General features: G+C 39.1%; 1 protein-coding gene across 2 annotated transcripts in view; it reads right to left on the bottom strand.

The window, feature by feature from the left end:
• Positions 1–24,754, bottom strand: part of Dcdc2 (doublecortin domain containing 2) — a 147,290-nt gene that overhangs the window by 94,755 nt on the left and 27,781 nt on the right. For both annotated transcript variants that reach the window (XM_070024463.1, XM_070024464.1), the window contains exons 4-7: positions 11,463–11,539; positions 11,207–11,338; positions 6,596–6,742; positions 3,846–3,900 (exon numbers count right to left, since the gene is read on the bottom strand). In XM_070024463.1, coding sequence (XP_069880564.1) covers positions 3,846–3,900; positions 6,596–6,742; positions 11,207–11,338; positions 11,463–11,539 — 411 coding nt within the window. The remainder of the gene's footprint in view (positions 1–3,845; positions 3,901–6,595; positions 6,743–11,206; positions 11,339–11,462; positions 11,540–24,754) is intronic.

Raw genomic sequence — 24,754 nt, 5'->3', positions numbered from 1 at the left:
ACTGACAAGCTCTGTACCAATGGCCTGGATAGCTTGCATCTTCTGCCAGGATTACTTTTATCCTGGCCTTCTCCTTGCACAATTGATTCCTTTATAGAATTAAGGTCTCGGCCTCAGAGAATTTAATATGCTATAGTGCCCTGCCACATATTAGCTTGCTCTTAGCACTGTGTAAGTATTTTTATATTGGCAAGTTAATGGTCTACCTAACACACACACACACACACACACACACACACACACACACACACACACACACACACCAGAAGGGATTCTCAGTAAGGTCCAACTCCTTGACTGTCTCTTCATCACCATATACTCATGCCTAGAATAGTAAAAGGATAAATGGAAAAATGGATGGATGGAAAGAAGGAAAGAAGGATGGATGAGTGGGTGGGTGGGTGGATGGAAGGAAGAAAGGAAAGATGGAAGAATGGGTGGATGGACGGATGGATGAATACATTGATGGATGGATGGATGGATGGATGGATATCCAGAGTACTGGCAAACATTAAAGGAAGAGGGACAGACTCCGCAATTCATTTTTTAAGCCACAGAGAGCAAACACATTTGACAATTGTGACCCTTCATCTCCTATAGGATGGGAATATACCTGAGAACTTTCCATCTATTTCACAGCCACTCCCTCAGTGAGGCCTATCCTGATACACGATCTGAACCTGTTTTCCCTTTCTTGTCTTTCATATTGCTGGGGTTTGCTCTTTCGCTTTTATCATACTTTATAATTACATAATGATTTGTGAAACCATTGGTTTATTCACTCTCTCCTCAAATTGACTGTTCATATTGATCATTTTGGCTCATCGCTTTCTCCCTAGAACCCAGTATCATGCCAGACACCCAGAAATTCACTCAGCATTCATCATGAGATGAGCCAGTAATCACGGCAGATACTAAAAATTCCCTAAACCAGCAAGAAAAAAAAATTGCACTTGCACGTGCATTTTCAAATCAAAAACATGCTGCAGCTCTTAATGACAAGTTTAGATTTTCAAATTTCCTGATGGTAAACACAAAACTCTAAAGTCAAGTAAATGTAAAGAGTTGGGTTATGACCTTCTTGACAGGCACCGTCCCATGACTCTGGGTTACTCAATGACACGGGGTCTGTTTAACCTCCACCGCTAATGCTTATAAGCTATGCAGAAAGCATCCTGCTACTACAACGTCCTAAAGAAAAGTAAGAGAGCAAAAGACAAATTTCAACTCCTAAATTAATGGACTTTAGCTAGCTTTTTAGTGACAAAATATATTTTTTCAGTTTACTAGTGTCTTATTCCTCTTCCTCTCCATCCTGGGAGGTTATTTCCAAGCCTGGATATTCCCATCTACCCCTTCTCTTTCTCTTTCTCTCTCCCTTTCCCTCTCCCTCCCTCCCTCCCTCCCTCCCTCCCTCCCTCCCTCTCTCTCTCTCTCTCTCTCTCTCTCTCTCTCTCTCTCTCTCTCTCTCTCTCTCTCTCTCTCTCTCTCTCTCTCCTCTCTTTTCTCTCCTCTCTATCCCCTTCTCCCCTCTCTCCTCTCATCTTCTCTCTTCTCTTCCCTCTCCCACTCATTCTCTTTCTCCTCTCCCTCTCCTCTTTCCTCTCTCTCCTTTCCTCTCTTTCTCTCCCTCCTATCTCCCTCTCCTTCTCTCCCTCTCCTTTCTCCCCTCCCCTCTCTCTCCCCTCCTCTCTCTTCTCTCACTTCTCTCTTCCTTTCTCCCCTCTCCTCTGTCCTCCTCTCTCCCCCCCTCCTCTATTTCCTCTTCTGTTCTCCTCTCTCTCCTCTCCTGTCCTTATCTCTCTCCTCTCCTCTCTCCCCTCACTTCTCTCCCTCCTCTCCCCCTCCCCTCCCCCCCCTCCCCTCCACCCCCTCCCCCGCCTCTCACATACACAGACACTATTGAAACCTGCCTGGTCCACGCCAAGCTGTCCCGGGTAATAGGAGAATCACACTAAAACCATTATTTGGCAGCTCAGATCTCTACATGGCCAGGATGTCCTCCACAGGTCTCTCTGTGTGCTGAATGCTTTCAACTAGATTTCCTAACACTTCCAATGCAACATGTCTGAAATAAAGCAGCTCATTATGTCCTGACTTTCCTTTTGCTGGCCAAAGGACTACCCTCTTCTCTGGGAGGTAGCCAAGCTTTAAAGTCCTGTGGTTATTTTTGGCTCCAACCTCTCCATTAGCCTATGCAGCAATGGTCAAGCCAGCCCTTCATTTCTTCATAAACTCTGATCGCTTCCAGCTGCCTCTGCCATCTCCCCAGTTTACGCACTTATCATTGCATACCAGTGGCCTCATAACTGATGACTTAATTGCAGATTCTCACTCCAGGAGGTCTTAAGTCTTTAAAAAGGAAAAGATGAGGGGGTCCTAAGATGGACTCCGATGCCAACTCTCACACCTCAGAGGCCTTCATGCCCCCTTGCAACTCAAGGACACAGACATGACTTTTCATTCTGGCCTGTAAGGTCACACAGAGACACATCACCCTCTACCGGGGAGAGGACCACTGGCTCCCGACAGCCGGAGGGATTCATTGTGTGCAGGAGTCAGGAGCAAGACCTGTGGGCAGGCCGTGTGGCTCAGCCTCTCCTTTGCTCTCGACTCTTCCTGCTTCCTTTCCTCATTTTAAATGTGGATAACAAAGGTGCCTGCCTTGTGGGGTGATGATACAATGTGTAAAGTAAAAGAGTGTTTAAGAAAAAAAAAAAAACCAGGGGGCTGGGAAGGTGGCTCAGTGGTAGAGCACTTGCCTTGCATGCATGAGGCCCTGGGCTCAATTCCTCAGCACCACATAAGCAGAAAAAGCTGGAAGTGGTGCTGTGGCTCAAGTGGTAGAGCACTAGCTTTGAGCTGGAGAGCTGAGAGACAGCACCCAGGCCCAGAGTTCAGGTACCATGACTGGCAAAAAACAAAAACAAAAACCAGGAAACAAGATACAATTTATAAGCTCAAAATTCATCGATTTTATTTAGCTTTTTACTCTGTAGCTTCTGGAAGGAGCTTGGCTTAGAGCTGAGCCCTCCAGAGTCACTAATTATGGCCAGCATGATGGCTTTTCTGCATGCCCGTTTCCTTTCCTCACACTAGGCGCCTCTGAGGTCTCTTTTCCCTCTTCTACCTTCCCCAGACTCTTAAATGACCCTCAAAGGCAGACCTCACATCTAGCTTCCTGAACCGCCATCACCCATCTAATCCTTCTGTCTCTGTCGCTGTTGCTGATCTCACCACACACTTGGTGTTTAGCTTGTATTTTGAGCTTTTCCAGGCTCTCTTCTTTGATTCGTGTGTACATTTTAGAGTGTTCTCTGTGTTTGTGTTGTCTCCGAGGGAACTGGAGTTTGAACTCAAGGCCTCATGTTTGCTAGAAAGGTGGTCCAACCACTTGGGCCATGCCCCAGCCATGTTTGCTTTATTGTTTAGATTGGGTTTTGCACTTCTACTTGGGATGACTCTCTGTCTTTTGGCGCAATACATTAGGATTACCATTTTCTTACTAAAACTTCCTTCTCGTCTTTGTCAGAGAGAGAAAACTAGACTGGGCTGATTGTGGATATGACCCAGTGATTTATATATTTATATGTTACTGCTCAGATCTCAAGCCCTGACAGAAATCAGACCAGATACACATACAAGAGGAAAAACTGAAATCGGCATTCTACAATTATTATATCTTAGAATGTGAATTGTAATGATAAAGTTTAGGTCTTTATGCTTTCACATAATTGCTTCCATGTTATGAGGCAGTTATGTTTTATTTCTTTGGATTTAATTGAAGCCCAAAGGACAATCTTTCATCTAGAAATATAGGACATTAATAAGTATCTGATACTTACACTCCCTTTAGACCTTCTGGATCCTACAATAGGAGGCAGAGAAGAGGCTTTCTGACTGTGGAAACAAATTGCAATGCAGATTTGTGAATGTTATTTACAGGTAATGAATAATGCAAGATAACCATCACCCCAACCTATCACCCAGCCCACCTGTTTATTGACATTTGCATTCCATGGGAGGGACCATAACACATTCCCAATGTCATAAAAGACTCCTATAAAATCTCCAACCAAAGGGATGGTAGGGGAAAAACAAAGGAGGAGGTAACAATGCTCCATAGGAAATGTACTCATTACCTTATTCATGTAACTATAACTGTACAGTATTTATACAATAAAAAAACATATTAAAAATCTCCAACCATTCCAAAACTACTTCAAAAGTTTTTCTGTATAATAATTTGATGAATACTACACATCAGCTTTCTCACATCTTTATTCAAATCCCCAAGTATTTTCATTTGCATGTCATAAAAAAATTCACGTTCCAAACAAAGGCATGATTTTTCCAGACTGAATTAAAAACAAGACTTTGTCATTGTTTTCATGGGACACTGGCATTTATAGTCAGGGAGTTCTTCAAACCAATCATGGTTACCAAGAATTTGAATGGTAGTAATAGTAATAACTCTTCTTTAGACTGTAGGTGATTTAAGAAAACACCCACCTAGAAACCCAACTGAATATCTCCAAAATAGATTGTATATATAAAGGTAAATTGTATTAATTTGTATGAAAAAGACCAAACATGAGTCACAGTTTTCCCATTACCCTCAAATCTACCTTGTAGTTCCCAGCAGATTAGTCCAGCATTGCTTAGCAGAAATTGTTAAAGGACTTTCATTTCATGGATGAGTAAGGACAGTTAGCAAGAAGCCTGCTCATAAAGAATTCTAATGCACTAAAAAATGGTGTGCTCTCACATAGCTCAAACCGCCACCTCTGGAATTCCATTTCTTCTATGACTTTTAAGAATCTTCAACTCACCTACCAAACAGGTCTCACAAATTATGAATTCATGGAAAACACATTGGTGATGTCTTCCCCTATCTCTATTTATCTTCTATGTTCTTCGCTCTATCTCTGTCATAAGAATTTCCATTTCCAAGGGTACAGTAGCCCTGGAATCTCTATGGAAAGTCACAGACATGAGACCTAGGGCACCATAGCAGACCCAAAGGACCTGTGTGGTCACCATTTACAGTTGTGCAGGACATCAGTATGGTGATATAAGACCTCTTTCATAAACATAGGGAATTTATGGGGAAATAAGCTTATGGTATATTCTGTATGATTAATGTGTAATCCTTAAAATTTTTGCAAGTATTTACTATATATTTACCCTCCTAATTTGCTTATGTACATGGAATTATATTGCTGTTATTTTTTACAAATATTCAAAAATTTGTAAAATATTGTGAGGGTTTTTTCTAGTGTGTTTTGATGTTTTTATTCAAACCAACAAAAAATTTATTTGGTATAACTTTCTTCTTTTTTTAATTTTTTTAATTTTTATAGTTACATGGATGCTGTCCCCAAGCCTATTTGTGCTCCAAGCTAGCACTGTACCACTTGAGCCACAGCCTCACTTCTGGTTTTTGCGTGGTTAATTGAGGATAAGAGTCTCTCAGGAGCTTTTCAGCCCAGGCTGGCTTTGAACCAGGGTCTTCAGAGCTCAGCCTCCTGAGTAGCTATGATTACAGGAGTGAGCCACCAGTACCTAGCCACTAAAACTTTCAATAAGATTTATATAGAACAGCTGGAGGTGTAGATCAGTCATAGAATGACTGCATAGCAAGTGTGTGTTCAAATCCCAGCACTGCCATAAACAAAACAAGATGTATGTAGAGAAGCTGTTATCATCACAAGAATAAATCCTTTTTAATATATATTTTTATTGTAAAGATACTGTACAGAGGAGTTACAGTTACATGAGCAAGGTAATGAGTCCATTTCCTATCAAGCATTGTTACCCCCTCCTTTTGTTTTTCCCCTACCATCCCTTTCCTCCCCACCTCCCCAACTACTCCCCCACCTCAGCATTGTAAAGTTCATTTTCAACATAGTGTCTTATACATCTCCTTGTTACAATGGGTCATCCTGTATCCTTATTTCAGCATTTTGTTACTTCCCTTCCCCTCCCCAAATTAGAAAAATGTATATACAAGATGCAGAACACCGGAATCAAATACAGTGACAATAGGGGTTGCACCATGGGGGAAGAACATACAAAGAAACAAAAAAAATCACATAGTACATTAAAAAGATGGAATTCTATGCCTCCATCAGAAAGAATGGCAGCATCCCATTTGTTAGGAAATGGAAAGACTTGAAAAAATTATATTAAGTGAAGTAAGCCAGAACACAAAAAAACACAGGTCCCATGGTTTCCCTTATCTGCAATAACTAGTATATATCTAGGACAAGCAGAAGAGGTAAAACATATGACCATATAACCTGATGTTAAGTGAAACAAGAATAAACCTTTATATTTACTCTAAACTGATGAGAGTTTTAAAAATACTATGTAATCTTTCATAAATTCCAAAAAATGTATCAGAATAGCTCTCCATCTCTCATGGCAATAAAACAAAGATCAATATATGTCATGCATACTTTCTAAAATAAGATTAATTACTTTTATAAACAAGATTATCAGTTATATGAAACATGTGAGCAGTCAGCAAAAGACCTAGTGCTATTTTAAGTGACAACGGAAGCATGAGCAAGCGCATAGGCAGAAGACTTACCCATAAGGCCTTCTCATTGTCGACTTGTCAAAAAGTAGTTCACTATAAGGCAATTTCTTGAACTTATCTCTGCCGACAGCCACGTAAAACTGCCCATTCTCCAGCTCTGTACCGCTCTCGACGAGTTTTCCTTCTAAAGTATACAGTCTGTCAAAATACCAAAAATGACAATGACCAACCATCATGTACCAACTGCTTAAAATTATAAAAGTAAATAAAAACATTCTGTTCTTCATTTGACTCATCCATCGCTTTATGAATCCTTAAATGATCATTGCCTCAAATCATTAGATCCAACAAAATGCCAACATTATAATGTAGATCTGATTATTAACTAGCCACACCGGATTTCATCCATTGATCTTGACCATTGAGCTTATATCCACCAAGAGCCTACCAGTAAGATTTTAGAATAGGGAAAAAAACCAACTTGTACAGAATGTGTTATCTTAAAGCTCAACTTTCATAAAAGATTGGTGTGTTTTATTTACACATTTTAAATGCATCCTCTTGGTGTTTGTATCAGGCTGACAAGCATCTGTGGCCACCAAAAAAGAGGTTAGAGGGAGGAGGCATGTGCCAAGTGACAGCGTGTGTGTGTGTGTGTGTGTGTGTGTGTGTGTGTGCTGTTCCTGAGCACTTAACACTTGAGCCACAGTTCCACTTATGGCGTTTTTGATGATTAATTGGAGATAAGAGTCTCATGCCCAGGCTGCCTTCAAACCATGATCCTCAGATCTCAGCCTCCTGCACAGCTAGGATTACAGGCATGAGCCACCAGCACCTGACCTGTTGGCAGCTTTAATGGTAGAGAATCACATAGTGTGTGTGTTCTGGATTTCTTTGTTGTGACTGTGAGAGCAGGCACTGTATCTTCCCAGCATTGAGGGGTTTCAAAAACAACCTTCCTTTGGGCTGGGAAGATGGGTAAGTGGTGGAGTGCTTGCCTTGCATGCATGAGGCTCTGGGTTCAATTCCTCAGCACCACATAAGCAGAAAAAGCTGGAAGTGGCACTGTGGCTCAAGTGGTAGAGTGCTAGCCTTGAGCTGAAGAGCTGAGGGACAGCGCCCAGGCCCAGAGTTCAGGCTCCACGACCAACAAAAAAAAGAAAAAAAGAAAAGAAAAAAAACTTCCTTAAAAAAAAAAACTAACCTTCCTTTACTGGAAAATTAATATGTTACTCATTATAAGAACAGTGATCATTTTACTAAATGGTTTAAAGTGTCCACAGATTTTTTTTAAGAACAGGAAAAATAAATCAGAACTAAACCAGGAAACCAATGCATATTTATGAAGGTCATAAAGAAGAGCTAGTAATTGGGGAAACATCTCAATGATCATTAGAAAGATTCGTAGATTCCTTGCTTTCATTTCATAATAAAAGTTAGCAACATTTGTGAAGGCGTATATAGTTATTTACTTAATTACAGCCATTGACCTGTCGGTTTGTATAAAGATTCTGTAATTGGCGGCATCATATGAAATCATGAAGTATGCTGAAAAGAAGTCACTGAAACTTCTGAAATGCATTTGTTTGTAGTTAGCAAACAGATGTTAAAATCTCTGTGATTCCGTTCTTCTACCCCTACACAGCTTAAGATCACCACTACCAGATTCAGCTTTCCTGCTTGACCTACAATGCTGATGCTGATATCCTGGGTCCGACAATTGTTTGTTGGGCAAGCCAGGGAGGCTGCCCTGCCCACAGCAAGATGTGGAGCAGGACCTGGGCCACTGGACATAGCAGCTGCTCCCATCCCCCAGTGGCGAATACCAAAAATGGCTCCAGACACACTGACTGCCAAGGGTCCCCGAGGGGCGAAATTGCGCCTGGTTGAGAACCACTGGCCAAGTGCCAGGCATTCTTCTTGTACTTTCCTTCTAAATAGTTAGATCTGAATCAGTAGTTCACTTTTATAGGTAGAAATGAAAGGCGGCAGAGCTGTACATGCTGAAAATCCCCAGCCAAGATGTGACAAGTTTCTACAGGAGTTGATTCTAACTAGGATGTCTGCCCTTCTGCTCTGCTTTCTTCCTTTGCTGTAAAGTGCAAGAATCCCAAGCACAGAGCCAACCTGCTTTTTGTGGGGTGTTATTGATAAATACACTGACACACATAGAGATATATTTGCATTCTGTTAAGGGAAAGTGGGCTTGTTCTGTGTACACAACAACCAAACCTCCCTCCTCCCAGCTGCTGCCATTATATGAAGAAATAAGTTTATTAAAGTATCTGATTTTTCAAGGAATACATGTTTTCAATTCTATGTCAATACTTTCATATATTTGACTTCTATGTATGAATTTGTTCACATATATAGTATGTAGATGTATTGTACACAGTATATAGATCAGATGTAGTGTATATACATCATACATAGTACATCTACATCATATATATACTATATATATGCAAAAATATATCTAGGCATAACATTGTATATTTCTTTGTCTACTCTCTATTATTTATTGGGCAAGTCTGCCTTTATGAGCATGTCATATATATAAAGATTTTGATCTAACATCAAAATAAGATTTTAAGATATAAGTAATGTAAAAGCAGAAGATGAAATAAAAACACAGAAGACATTTTTCTAATCCCAGAGTCAGAAAGATCTGAGTTAGTCATAAAACATTAGAAAGGACTGAAAATTTGACTATGTCAAAACATTAACATGCTTATACATGAAATATATAAATATATATAATAGAAACTTAAAACATGTTTAAAAGTCTCATGAGAAAGGGCCAATTTCAGTGAGGCACCAGTGGCTCACACCTGTAATCCTAGCTATTCAAGAGGCTGAGATCAGAGAATTGCAATTCAAAGCCAACCTGGGCAGGAAAGTGTAAGACTCTTACCTCCAATTAAATCACAGGGTAGGGAAAAAAGCCAGAAGTGGCACTGTGGCTCAAGTGGTAGACTGTTAGCCCCTGAGCAAAACTTGCTTAAGGAGAGCACTCAGGCCCAGAGTTCACGCCTCAGGACTGACAAAAAAAAAAAAAAGGAAGAAAGAAAAAGAAGGAAGGAGGGAAGGAAGGAAGGAAGGAAGGAAGGAAGGAAGGAAGGAAGGAAGGAAGGAAGGAAGAGCCAATTTCCTTAATATGTAAAAAGCACCTATAAATCAATAAGTATACAAAGGCCATGACAGATAACTCATACATAATGAAACATAAGCATGTGTCTTTTATGTAGAGTTGCTTAGTAGTTAAGAGCACAGGCTCTGGAACAAGATTGCCTGTGAGCTTGAACCATAGCTCTGTTATTCAGTATCTGTGTGAATGTGGTCTGTCTCACATTTCATGTGTACTAAAAGAGAATAACACTATGAACCTCACAGGATCATTGAGTTAATCAATTAGAAATATAAAAGCCTGAAATAATGCCTGTCACAAAAGAAATAATCCACAGATGTTGCTGTATATTAGATAAGTAAAAGTCAACAGACAATAAAATATGATGTTTACTAACCATGAGTGAAAAAAAAAAACAAAATATTTCATTAGTTTTATACGTAAGAGTATGAACTTCTATCAGAATTTCCCTTTGGGCCTTTTGAGGCTTCTCATGAACTTCCCGTGTGAGGATAAATTAGTACAAATTCTTTAGAAGACAACCAGCACTTAAAATGCATGTCCCACATAACACAGTCATTCAACTTTGTGACTTTCAGTCTCCTAATAAACTGCTCATATATAAAGGCATGTCCATACACAAGATTGGAAAGTAAGCAAAAAATTGGATTAACTTAAATTTCAACTAAAGGATACTGGAAATAAATAAATGAACACACACACACACACACACACACACACACACACACACACACACAAATATTTTTTCCTTGCAAAGAATACCCCTCACTCAATCCATCCTGACATCTGAATTTTTACCCTAGGCAAATAGCTCATACCATCAAATAATACGAATGTATATTAATTAAGAGTCAAGTCCTCTTCACTTAAAACAATGTTGATGCTCATCTATGAATGCTAAAGCAGAATAAAAATAATTAAAATATGCTAGTGTGCCCCAAGGTGCCAAGGACTGGGTGACGCTCTTTGTGTGACCATCACTTAAAACAATTCCACAACAGAAATAGTTACCTATCCATTCTACAGATAAAGAAATAAAAACATACCCATGCTTACTAGTCAGAAATTAGATCTAAAGTCCAACATTAAATCTAGAGAGCAGAGTATCAGTGACTCATCCTAGCTACTCAGGGGTCTGAGATCTGAGAATCACAGTTCAAAGCCAGCCCAGGCAAGAAAATTTGTAAGACTATTATCTCCAATTAAGTACCCAAAAAAAAGCTGGAAGTGGAGCTGTGGCTCAAGTGGTAAAGCGCTAGCTTTGAGCAACAAGGCTCAGGGACAGCACCCAGGCCCTAAGTTCAAGTCCTAAGACTGGCACACACACACACACACACACACACACACACACACACACACACACACACACACACACACACACACACACACACACACACACACACACACACACACTTCAATTCTAGGACTAGCTTTCTAGAGTCTCTGGGGGATGCAGGGAATGTCTTCAACCATTCCCAAACCCAACTACTTGCAAGAAGATTGCTTTGACATACCTGTGGACAGCCCCACTCCTGAGAGTTATTTTTTCTGTAACCATTTGTAGTACATGGTCCCACTGATTCAAGGCTTTCCTGGGGATGAGGAGGCGGGAAGCTGGATTTAGGAGATCGCCATTTGCAATCAAGCTGAGGAGAAAAAGAGGCCAAACCATTTGAAACAGTGATGCTGGTGCCTGTCATACTTAAATTCCAAACCCAAAGGAAACCACCAAGCCAATCATAACTCCAAGAGTGAAGGGCTCCAACTTACAAGATGGTGCAGGGTTCCTGGAGTGATTTTCTAAAGCGAGCTGACACATTGATCCTGCTGTGGGTTACTGGTTTTACCTTTACAAGCAAAGCAAAGAAACATAAATCACTGAGATTACCCTAGCTTTTTTTTTTTCTGTGAAGTGTAACATCAGGTTTCTAAGACCAGTTGGGCCTTTGTTAAAACCTTGTTCTTTCCTTACTTATATAAACACACAGGGCTCACTTACTCTCTATCAATATTAGATGCCCTTATCAAAGCTTTCAAAAAAAGAAAAAAATTGCATTAAGCCCTAGGCATACTGCTTGTGATCTGTGTCAAAGAAAGAAACTGTAGACTGTTCTGGGAATTTCAGAACAACTGGAAACAATGAGAAATGAGCAATTAAAATAATCCTACTAAAGCTTGAGTTCTGAATCATTTCCTCTGCAGCCACACACGGGGGTTGTCATCTCTCCTCTCCCACTCCTCTTGCATCTGCTTCCGGATCCATACCACCACACTACTCTAGTCTAAAGAGACTCTGTCTCAGCTGCACAGGCACCAGCCCCTCGCAGGGGTGGGGGGGGGTGCGGGGGGGGGGGCTGATCATTCTCCCCTCTTCTCCATTTTCTTCCAGAGTCTACACAGCCCAGAGGAACAAATTCTCCTCAGAGACGATTTTCAGCATCTGTTCCAGCCCTTCACTCCCCTCAAGCCAATGAGCTTTCCTATTTCCTACAATAGATAGTCCAAATCATTACCTCTCATAACACTAAAATCCTGTGTGTGTGTGTGTGTGTGTCTGTGTCTGTGTCTGTGTCTGTGTCTGTGTGACAGAAAGAGACAAAGAGAGATCATGATGAGAGAGACCATGACAGAGAGAGATCATGGGACAGAGATCATTAGAGAGGAGAGATCATGAGAAAGAGAGAGAGAGAGAGAGAGAGAGAGAGAGAGAGAGAGAGAATTTCATTTCAAACTTGAATGGGCCCAAAGACCCTCAACCTCCCTTTCCTGCATGCTCTTGTTCTTCTACATCATCATTTTTCTCTTTTTCTATCTGTCTCAGAAGAAGAGTCCTCGTACTCATGTTATTTGTGGAAACTTAATTAAGTTAGACTCATAGAAGAATGGAACGGAGACTAGATACTGCTAAAGGCATCAGGGGCTGAAGGACACATAAAGAAGTCAAAGGAGGAGGCTACAATGCTTGATAAGAAATGTACTCATTATCTTGCCCATGTAATTGTAACCCCTCTGTACAGTGTTTTCACAATAAAAAAAAAATAGCTATAAAAAAAGGATCACCAACCCACAGTAGAGAGGAAGAAGTCATGCTGGTTATGCTATAACACAGCTGGGTAACCAGAAGAATATGAAATTCCCAACACCTAAAAATATCATTAGATCGGAAGTGATAAGAATGTTGATTACTCTGATTTAATTATTATACATTGTATACATGTATGAAACCACAAAAGTGTGTCCCATAAAGATGCACAAGGTACTATGCAATTAAAATATTCCAGCACACAATTAAGACTCATTTTAGAGCCAGGTGTTAATGTTCTATGCTGGCATCGTCAATTGGAAATAGAATCACTAGCAAGTATAAATAGGACTTACTGAATTGGTTTCAACACTGTTTTGAAAAACCCAGCACATAAAGACATTTAGAAGCCAAGCCTAGAGACTCACTAGATTATTGATAAGGTAAGTCTAGTAAGTCAGAGAAAGATGGGCTGAGAAGACTGATAAAGCTCTAGTTTCTACCCTAAATAAAGAATAGATGATCATCATAATAGATACATACATACATACATATACAAGTTTTTTCTTAGAAGTATTTCTAAAGTCAAGGTGGTGGGGCTGGGAAGGTGGCTCAGTGGTAGAGCGCTTGCCTTGCATGCATGAGGCCCTGGGTTCGATTCCTCAGTACCACATAAGCAAAAAGAAAAAAGCCGGAAGTGGCACTGTGGCTCAAGTGGTAGAGCGCTAGCCTTGAGCTGAAGAGCTGAGGGACAGCGCCCAGGCCCAGAGTTCAGGCCCCACGACCAGACCCCCCCCCCCCAAAAAAAGAAAGAAAGCCAAGGTGGTAAAATTTACTTAACCACATTCATCTTGTCAGACCAGTACTCTAAGTATGGTCCTTGACTATAAATCACACACTGGTAACTTTTTTATTTTTACTTATTTTTTTTGTGGGGGGAGGGGGTCCGGTCATGGGGCCTGAACTCTGGGCCTGGGCGCTGTCCCTCAGCTCTTCAGCTCAAGGCTAGCGCTCTACCACTTGAGCCACAGTGCCACTTCCGGCTTTTTTCTTTTTGCTTATGGGGTGCTGAGGAATCGAACCCAGGGCCTCATGCATGCAAGGCAAGTGCTCTACCACTGAGCCACCTTCCCAGCCCTACTGGTATCTTTTTTAGTTGCGTTTATGCATGGATAGTCACAGGAGGGGAAAAACAAAATGCTTCATGTGAACCTGTTAAGTCTAAGGAAATACTTCAAGTCAAGTTAACAAACTCTTCATAGCACTTAGTAGAATAATCCCACAGACAGGCCAACCTTCTAGTTAGTACATGCATGGACATATTTATGAAAAATAAACTCAGTGAAACTTAATTTGGGTTTTTAGGTATATGTTTGAAATGACAAGATTAATAAATGGAGTAACAGATCAAAGGTCTGCAAATGTTCATTCCAGAACTGATTTGTCAAAGCTTTTTACATAAATTATTTCACTACTCCACACCTCCATTTCTTGATCTATAAAAGTAGGAATATTCCTATTCACCTAGCCCAAAGTAATGTGCCCCAAGCCAATTAATGAAATGGCAATATCACTCCCTGGGGCTGTTAAACCCAAAGCTTTAGAAAATCGATGCACCTGTCTCAAACCTCAGCACTTACCACATCTTGAAGTTCTGGACCAAGAAAACCAAACTGATTTTTTGAGTATCTGAGGAAATGATGCTCTTGAATAGATATGATCACAAAACCCACTGACTACTTCCCTCTTGTAAAAATAGATCATAACACTTGAATGCTCAATTTTCTATGATTTTTTTCTAGCTCTGAGGAATTTGAACTCAGGGCCTTATGCTTACTAAGCTAGCAATTTCAACCTGAGTCATATCTTCAGCATGGCTTTTTGTTGGTCATTTTAGAGATGGATTCTCTGAGACTTTCTAGCCCTAGCTGTTTGAAACTCCAAACCCCAGAATCTCAACCTCCTGAGTAGCTAGGATCTGGTTTCAAGAACTTATCTTAATGTCATGATTGTACATTATATGATTGTACATAATATAGACTTGGGCATTTAAAGAAATACATATACTGAAAATATAGGCCAACATACATGAAGAGTTTTCAACCCTTGGGTTATATATTTAAGAAAAAATGGATTCTGAAAAAATCTTTGACTTTACTTTGTCACAATTTTACAAATATAATATATAGCATCAAAGAGATGGTGCTTAATTGAGATGAGAGTCTCAGGGACTTTCCTGCCTGAGGTGGCTTCAAACTATGATCCTCAGATCTCAGCCTCCTGGGTAGTTAGAGTTATAGGTGTGAGCCACCAGTGCACAATTTTCATCTAAGCTTCATTTTAGATAAATGAAAAAAGACCAGAAGTTTTTTCAAGGTATCAGATTGGAAAATAATTTATTGAGAAATCAATATACCAGACACATTCAACTATAGACTCTTCTAAATAGAGTTTTTAAAATAATATTGCAAGGCTAGAAAATGGAGCTCTTACCTAGCACACTAGGGCTCCATTCCCCCACACCACATAAGAATAAATAAAACAAAGTCATTATCGGTCTTCAAAATTACTATTTTTACTATTTTTCTAATGAAAGAAATACTGACTGAGACACCTGGTGTACAGTAGTTGTACAATCTACTGAACTGACCATGTCCTGTTGTTGATGGTAAGGACCATTGCTGCCTCTATCAGAGAATATTTCCCAAACCTCACAGATTAAAGTCATTTAGTTGTGGATCTACTCCAAATACATAGCTTGAAATAGACATTTGACAAGAAGTAAAGACAATGACCCATCTTTTCAAAATAATAGTTGATTCAGAGAAAGAAAGAAAGAAAGGAAGGAAGGAAGGAAGGAAGAAAGAAAGAAAGAAAGATAGGAAGGAAGGAAGGAGAGGGGGAGGGGAGGAAGGAAGGAAAGAAAGAAAGAAAGAAAGAAAGAAAGAAAGAAAGAAAGAAAGAAAGAAAGAAAGAAAGAAAGAAAGAAAGAAGAAAGAAAGGAAGGAAGGAAAGAAGGAAGGAAGGAAGGATTTCATATCTGCTTAGGAAATCGACCGAGGACTGTTGCTTCCATCCTAACAAGAAAAACTGAAGTTAAAAATAAAATAATTAAACAGCTTGAGACATAAAGAATTCTAGTTGCACTGAATTCCAGAGAGGGATGGATCCTTTTTAAGGGAGTAGAAATCCACAGCCACTTCTGTGCACAGAAGGCAAAAGAACAAACCTTCTTGAGATGGTCAGCCCGCGGGTGAGTCGGCATGACAGAGAAGACAGCAAGTCCACACCGCCAGCAGATTCCTCACACAGGACCTTCTTCAGGTGCACAGAAGTGTAATAAAAGCTAAGAACAGAGAAAGAAATTCCTTGGTGTGAAAAGCAAGAGGTGGAGCTTGATCATAGAGAGAATCTCCAGGGGCTTATAAGGCTGACAGTTGGACTGTCAAGAGAGATCTCTAAATCTCACCAGTATTAACTCCCAATGAGAGAGAGAGAGAGAGAGAGAGAGAGAGAGAGAGAGAGAGAGAGAGAGAGAGAGAGAGAGAGAGAGAGAGTGCCCTAAATTGACCCTTGAAATGCTTGAAAGCATGGATATACTGAAGTCAATTAAAGCTGCAACCCTACCTGTATACCCAGCTAAAGTCTGGGTTATACTGTGAAACAGCTCTTTCTCTAGCCAGCAGAGGAAATGGGTATGATTTTTTTTTCCTGAGGGAGAATATTACCTACTTTCAATTCCACATGTTCTACAAACAGGATAACCAGTATCCAACAGAACTATGAAGAATGGAAACTAAGGGGAAGGTGGGACTTATTGTCAAGAGATAAAATGAAATCAAACTCAGAGATGATCAAGTGAAATTGCCAAATGGAGATTTTATTATAGCTATTACAAGTATCTTAACACTCTGGGAAATGTTAAAGAAATTAAACAAAATACATGAAAAATTGAGGATTTTAGCCCAAAGTCTCAGAGTTGCATATTCAAAGTCATATTGGAGTACATGCTCTCTCACCTCTGAAATTCTCTATCCTGTTACTGAATCTTTTATGTAATATTTTTCATAAATATGTTCCTCTTAAGGCATCAATATTTATTTTATTTTCCTAGTAAACAGCCACGTCTATAACCCAAAGGTCCAATTATGGTGTTTTAAATATAAAATACTTCATTTAAACAATTAGGGAAGATATTCAAGCATATAAAATGCTCAGAACTGAATGACCTTGATTTCACGACATCTTTATAAATTCATTACTTTCAAATAAGTTTATAATTGTAACTACTAAATTTATCATTATTTTCATTTATATTCATACTTGTTCCTCAAAGTAATCTTTTTTAAAAAAAATTTTTTTGGGGGGTCCGGTCGTGAGGCCTGAACTCTGGGCCTGGGCGCTGACCCTCAGCTCTTCAGCTCAAGGTTAGCGTTCTACTGCTTGAGTCACAGCGCCACTTCTGGCTTTTTCTGTTTATGTGGTACTGAAGAATCAAACCCAGGGCCTCATGCATGCAAGGCAAGCACTCTACCACTGAGCCACCTTCCCAGCCCCCTCAAAGTAATCTTATGAAGTTACATTATTCTAATGAGCATCCTTACTTCCCAAAGTCACATAGCAAGCAAAGGAATCGTTACATAAATCTACTTTTTGTTTTTTATTTTTGTATTTGTTCTGTGCTAATCCTGGGCCTTGAACTCAGGGCCGAGGCTCTGTCCCTAAGCTTTTGTACTCAAGGCTAGCATTCTACCACTTTGAGCCATAGTTCTACCATTTTGAGTATTTCTGGCTCTATTTCTGGCTTTTTGTTGATTAATTAGAGATAAAAGTCTCAAGAACTTTGCTGCACAGGCTAGCTTTGATCTTCCATCCTCAGATCTCAGCTTCCTGATCCACTAGTGTTCAATTATCTACTTTTTACTTGATGTTTTGTTTTCTTTTTTGTTTGGGTTTTTTTTATTTTAAATTTCATTTTATTGTAAAGTGGCTATACAGAGGGATTATAGTTACATGAGTAAGGTAATGAATACATTGCTTGTCAAACATTGTTACCCACTCCTTTGTTTTTCTCCCACTATCCCTTTCCTCTCCCACTCTTCCCCCCCACCTCCAAGTTGTAAAGTTCATTTCTAACATAGTGTCTTATGAGTACCATTGTTGTACTGGGTCATCCTTTTGTCCTTGTTTCAGCATTTTGTTATTCCCCTTCTCTTCCCCAAATCAGACAAATGTATATACAAAACATAGGATTAAGTGAAGTAAGCCAGACCCAAAGAAACATAGGCCCCATGGTTTCCCTCATTTGTAATAATGAGTATATGTCTAGGATAGTCCTAGTAGAGGATCGTGTTAGCTTAATAGCTATATACATATGACCATGTAGAGTGATGCTAATTGAAATGGACTCCAGGACATGGAAACCACAGGTCTTTTTGTTGATGGTTGACCTTGTTGTCCTCAATGTAACGTATCAAGTTCCTTTCGTTTTACTTTATTTTATTAGCTTTTGCCATTGTTCTATCCCTGGCAATCACTGTCTTTGATGCTGGTACCCTACTTTTTGTTTTTAATCAGTCTTAATTTCCTTCCTCCACCATGTACCACCATGCTTAGCATAGATCTACTTTCATTTCCCAATCCAGGGATTTTCCTGCTTCCTGTTAATAAAACTGGCCATTGGCACAAATAATAGATACATATTTGTACTCATTTAAATAAGATCTTTGTTGAGTTATATGCAAGTGAACAGATAAAATATCCATCTATTTTGGTAGAAGTAGACCACTTTTATTCAAATCTACTCAAATTTCTCTTCCTTGGGCTACTACCTGTTAAATGTTATATGGTCTCATGGGCATCATTTACATACAACACCAATGGAATAAAACTTGAAAAACTGAAGCCCCCAAAACTTCCAAAAAGTCTAAATTACAAGTATGTTGGCAAAATCAGGCTAGGTACTGAAATATTTTGTAGGGAATATTTTTATCAGTATTGTCATGCCAAGATGATTTTTTTTTTTTTTTTTGTCAGTCGTGGGGCTTGAACTCTGGGCCTGAGCGCTGTCCCTCAGCTCTTCAGCTCAAGGCGAGCGCTCTACCACTTGAGCTACAGCGCCACTTCCGGTTTTCTGGTGGTTTATTGGAGATAGGAGTCTCACAGTCTCTCCTGCCCGGGCTGGCTTTGAACCGCGATCCTCAGATCTCAGCCTCCTGAGTAGCTAGGATTACAGGCATGAGCCACCAGCGCCCGGCTTGCCAAGATGATTTTTAAAAATTCCAACCACTCTAACTTCAGTATGAACTTAGTTATATATCTCTAATTATAATGAGCAAGCTGTTTAGAACAGTCCCAGAAGGGTCCAATTAGTTTCTTAGAGCTGATGAAACTGCTCATCTCTACCTGAGGCCCGTACAGGTTCCTGTGTTGTTGTACCCAGTCCAATTGCTAACTCCCAGTAGAAGGGTCAGAGTTCATATGTCTTATCCAGTGTTATTTTGCTGCCATATAATGAATGCTGTAACAGTCTACAGATTTGCCTTCAACTACTAGCTAAATGCATGCCTCCTTCATTGAAGACAAAACTATTCAAAACAAACTAACAAATACTATGGCTACTCAAAATCTAGAAAGCTAAAGATTTTTATTTGATTTAGAAATTTCCCAAAAGAGATGGTTGCCAGTGACTCATGCCTATAATCCTAGCTGTTCAGGAGGCTGAGATCTGAGAATCAAGACAGCTCCAGCAAACAAATCCAAGAGACTCTTACCTTCAATTAATCAGCAAAATGCTAGAATTCAAGGCATGGCAAGGCATGGCTCAAGTGGTAGAGCACCAACACTAAGAGCTCAAGTTCCAGAGCTTAAGTCCCAGTATCCACACCAAAGAAAAAAAATTACCCAAAAGATAAGGTACCCATTATAGGTAATAATTTCCTTAGGAAATTCTTAACTAGGCTGGGATATAGCTCAGTGTCAAAATGCTTGCCTAACAAGTGCTAAAAATACCAGAAAATTCTTAACTGTATGTGTATGCTAATAAACATTCATAATGCTGGAGTTTTTTATCCAGCAAATTTTGATCCATTAAACCAATTTTCCAACATGTTAAGCTACTGACATTATGGTTTAATTTCTCTTTATTCTGTTCTGATATATCTTGAAAGAGAAAACCATCCTAAGTATTGTAAATATATAATCTTAAGCCTCAAATTTATTAACTACATTCTAAAAATAATTATTTGCCATGTTCACTTTATCTTAAAGGAAAAACCAAACATGAGTTGAATGCTTGTTAAGGCATTCATGAGTAAGTCTCTATGGGTTTCCCTAATGCTGGGCTGAAGAAAATTATACAACCCCCACAAAGTTAAAAAATAACCGATTAACCCGAGAGAACGCTCAGAAGTTACGGGAACTGCTACTAACCAAGCATTGGGGGAAGGGAGGAGAATATTTTTAGACTGTTGGGTTTTCTTTTGTCTTCCTTCTTAACTTGCTACACCATGCTTACTAATCCACCATTGTCATTTTCTGTTTTGTTTTGTTTTCCCAAATGGGGTTTTGGTTAGAAAACCAATCTGGGCAGTGGAATGAAAAATTTCCATTAAGAATATAGAGAGTGCTTAACAAGGCAAGATGAAAGCAACTACCACCTGCAACTGCAGAAGCAGCCCCTGTAGCCCAGTCTCCACCTGCCTATACTTTAGCCTGAGGATTGCTACTGACAAATGTGCCAATGTACATGAGCTACACTCAGCTTTGCATTAACCCAGCAGCACACACATGGGAAAGGAAGCTACCAGTTTTTAGTCAATGTTAGGTTTGGGGTGTTGGGTTGTTGTTGTTGTTGTTGTTGTTGTTTTACCCACAATCCTTTAGCTCCATACTAAGGATTTGGCAAAGAAGAGAGCAGATCAGCATCCTGTTGTCCTTGGGTTCCCCAAGTGACAGTTGAGAGGAATAAAACATCATACATATAACTCATGAGTCCAGGACTGGGCATTAACTTCACTTTTCACTGTGTTCTCTAAGGTGAGTCACTTCACCATGCTGCATGGTTCTGAGTACCAGTTGTCAGATGTTGGTACTATATTTTGATCATCTTTAAATTCCCTTCAAGTTCTCACATTCCCAAAAATATTGAAGTGTAACCAAAATGCAAGTTATCTTAAACAAAACTAAAAGCTTTTAAAACTGAGTTATTAAAATATGACTTAGCAGAAAGGCACAAAGGAAGGACACAGTTCACCAAGTTTTACTGTTAATCTCTTGGTTTACTCTTGAGAGATACACGTCTGGTGATGGTGATGGTTGCAACAATGACACTTTTTAGAAAAGTATATTTCAAAGACTACAAAGATTCATTAATGCCAAATGTTTTCAGATAAAATTATTGAATTAAAAAATATGACTTTGCTAATCTTGAGTACCAAATAATTACCAAGGCAGAGGAAATCTCTATTACTTGAAATAAAACATCATTATGTACCCACAAATGAGATCTTATTTAGGCATCCTCTACTGCCTGTTAAAATACATACATATATATATATATATATACATACATATATGTATATATATGTGTGTTTTATATATAGTATACATATGTTATATATAGTATATTTATATATATAGCTGAGATAAGGAAGAAGACAGAGAGACAAAAGGAGTAAATGTTAACTAGGTCAACTAAGTATTTATGGATCATTTTATGGGTCTATAACCATGCATTTCAAGAGAAAATATGATAGTTACTAAATTTGAATTTATAAGCATTAACATTTTTAAAGAGGCCTGAAGACCAGGAAAACTCTGTAAACTGGGTTACAAAAATATATACTGTCACAAATAAACAGATATGATGCATCTAACTGCAATGAGATCCTTTGTGCGTTACATAGTTTATGTTCAACATAGAGGGTTCATATCATTAAGTGTAATAAATTAAACTGAATAAAAGTGCTAAAAATTACTTTTGCATAACAAAAAACAGCAGACTAAACAAAGTCGAACAACTGACAAGCCAGAAGAAAACACTTGCTCCATAAACTACACTCAAGGCACTGATACTATAACATATAAAGAAACCTTAAACATAGAGAGACAATAGACCAAAAGCCTCACAGAAAAGTTAGGAATAAACACATGAACAAACAATTCATTTTTCAAAAAAATAAAACAACCCTTGAACATATGAAAAAGGATCAAACCTAAAATTAGAGAAATTCAAATTAGAACTATATCAACTCAGGAAGCTGAAATCTGAGGATCACGGTTGGAAGCCAGCCAAGACAAAGTCCTCCTGAAACTCTTATTTTAACCACTCAAAAACCAGAAGTGGAACTAGTCTTGAGCAAAAAGAGCTAGGAACAAGCACCCAGGCCCTGAGTTCAAGCCCCATGACCAACAACAACAACAATTTAAAAAATCTGTACCAAGATGCCATTTTTCACCTAAAAGATGGTAAGAAGAAAAAAAACTAATAGTATCAATATATTTTGCTTTAGGCGATAAAGACCAGCACTCCAGTGCAGTATTGACTACAAACTAGCCTGGAGCTTCCTGGAAGAACCTGACAATATCTAACAACATTCCACAGTCTCTTATCTTTCTGCATATTGAACTCCACAGTGAATCTACACCTCCAACAATAAAAAAACACTCCTTATGTTTGTTTGTAAATGATATATCAGAAACAAATAAAGAATGGTACATATATACACGGCAAAGAAGGCTGAGAAAGATCTTTTTCTTTCTTTTTTTTTTTTTGTCAGTCTTGGGGCTTGAACTCTGCGTCTGGGTGCTGTCCCTCAGCTCTTCAGCTCAAGGCAAGCACTCTACCAGTTGAGCCATAGCGCCACTTCTAGAGAAAGATCTTTACCCCTAACCAACAGAGATTCCCAGGACAGGTTGTTAGGTGAAAAACAGGCAAAAGTGTTCAAGAATATCTATAATGTACTACTTTCCACATACAGGAGAATATTTTAAAATACATACATGTATCTGCTCATATGTATAAGAAGATAGAAGAAGAAGGAAGTCCTGAAGTCCTACTGAGACTGGAGCCAAGTAAGAAGTTATTAAACAACCAGAGTCTATTTTGAGCTGAGCTCATCCTCTGTGCCCATAAAACAGACCAGACAAGGCCAAAAATGAAATTACTCCCACTAACTGCTATGTAATAAAACTAAAATTCCACAGAGCAAGTTTTTCTAAACACAAGAGAATCCAGTTTAACTTTATTTGCATAATAAGGAACGGTTCTCCATTGTAACCCTTAAAAACAATAACCTAGAGCCAGGCACTGATGGCTCATGCCTGTAATCCTAGTTACTCAGGAGCCTGAGATCTGTGAATCTACTCAGGAGCCTAAGATCTGAGGATCATGGTTCAAAGCCAGCCCAGACAGGAAAGTCCATGAGACTCTTATCTCCAATGAACCACTCAGCAAACCGGAAGTGGCGCAGTGGCTCAGGTGGTAGAGTGCTAGCCTTGAGCTGAAGAGCTGAGGGACAGCCCAGAGTTCAAGCCCCATGACCGACAAAATAAATTAAAAAACAAACAAACAAAATAATAACCTAAACCCAGTGCCAGAGGCTCATGCCCATAAACCTAGCTACTTAGGAAGCTGAGATCTGAGGCTCAAGGTTCAAAGACAGCCCAGACAAGAAAGTCCAGGAGACTCTTCTCTCCAATGAATCACCAAAAAGCCAGTAGAGCTGTGGCTGAAGTGGTAGAGTGCTAGTTGTGAATATAAAAGCTCAGGGACAGTGCCCAGGCCCTGAATTCAAGCTCCAGGATCAGCACACACACACACACACATAATAATAATAATAATAGCTTGAAGTCACCTAATATTAATCAGAATTATTCCTCTATTATTCTGTTTCCTTAATGCCAGTTTACCAAATCTATCTCATTCTATTTTGTAGAATGGAAGCAGCCCAATTCATGGCTCACAAATAAAAGCAATTCAATCTAGCATTAAATGTGTTGTAATTTTGTCCTTTGACAAAGCAATGCACACATAGCAACTGAGTACTAGCAATGGAGACAAGTGATTACCTTTTTGTACAATTTAGGACTTTTAGATTCGTGGCAAATAATTAAAAATCAACCAAGATAGAAGAGAAAGGCAAATCAGAACATACATAGTACAAAAACTGAGCATAAATGTTTGGCCATAACCATCAGAAAATAAAGGTGACAGACCATGGGGAGAAAATGTTCAGGTCACACAAATGATTATTCCAAAATGTGCCCTGGAAGCCAATAAAACAAAACCACCTACTTTAAGATAATATGTAGCACTTGTTCACAAAACTTTCAACTAGGATCTTAAGACTCTCTGATATGCCCCAATCAGAGCTTACCAGCTCCCTCAAACATCAAAACTGCCAATAATTTCTCTGTACTGATAACCTAAACTGAAAGATGTTTTACCTTCAAAATTATCAAGGTTGTGAAGGACTGAGGAATAGGCACAGGTGGATGGAAACTAAAGAGACTAGGGAGTAAATGAAATTCTAGAGCCTAGGCAAAAAAAAAAAAAAAAAAAGGGCATTCATGGGAAAATAAGGTCTGTAGATTAGAAATTTATATCAATTTTAATTTCATAGCTTTTAATAATTGCACAATGAGCCAGGCATTGTAGGTCATGTCTAATATCTAGCTACCTGGAAGAAATAGAAAATATAACAATTTGAAGCCAACCCAGGCAAAAAGTTCAAAGACCCCCCACCTCAACCAATAAAAGCTGGGTACAGTGGTACATGTCTGTCATTCTAGCTATTCAGGAAGAGCAAATGGAAAGATTCAAACCCAGGTGTAAATGCCAAACCCTATCTAAAAAATACCTTAAGCAAAAAGGGCTGGGTGTTAACAACTTCCTAGTAAGCATAAGACCCTGAGTCCAAACCCCAGGACTACCAGAAAATAAAATAACTGCACCATGGTTGTAGACTATGTTAACAGAGGATGGTAAATGATACCATTGAACATACCTTTTTCTAAAATCATTTCAAAATAAAAAGAT

Source organism: Dipodomys merriami, unplaced genomic scaffold (genome assembly GCF_024711535.1).
Source record: "Dipodomys merriami isolate MVZ:Mamm:240054 unplaced genomic scaffold, mDipMer1.0.p SCAF_16, whole genome shotgun sequence".
NCBI classification, from domain to species: domain Eukaryota; kingdom Metazoa; phylum Chordata; class Mammalia; order Rodentia; family Heteromyidae; genus Dipodomys; species Dipodomys merriami.
The sequence above is the reverse complement of the archived record's forward strand: the minus strand, read 5'-3'. Positions and strand labels throughout refer to the sequence as shown.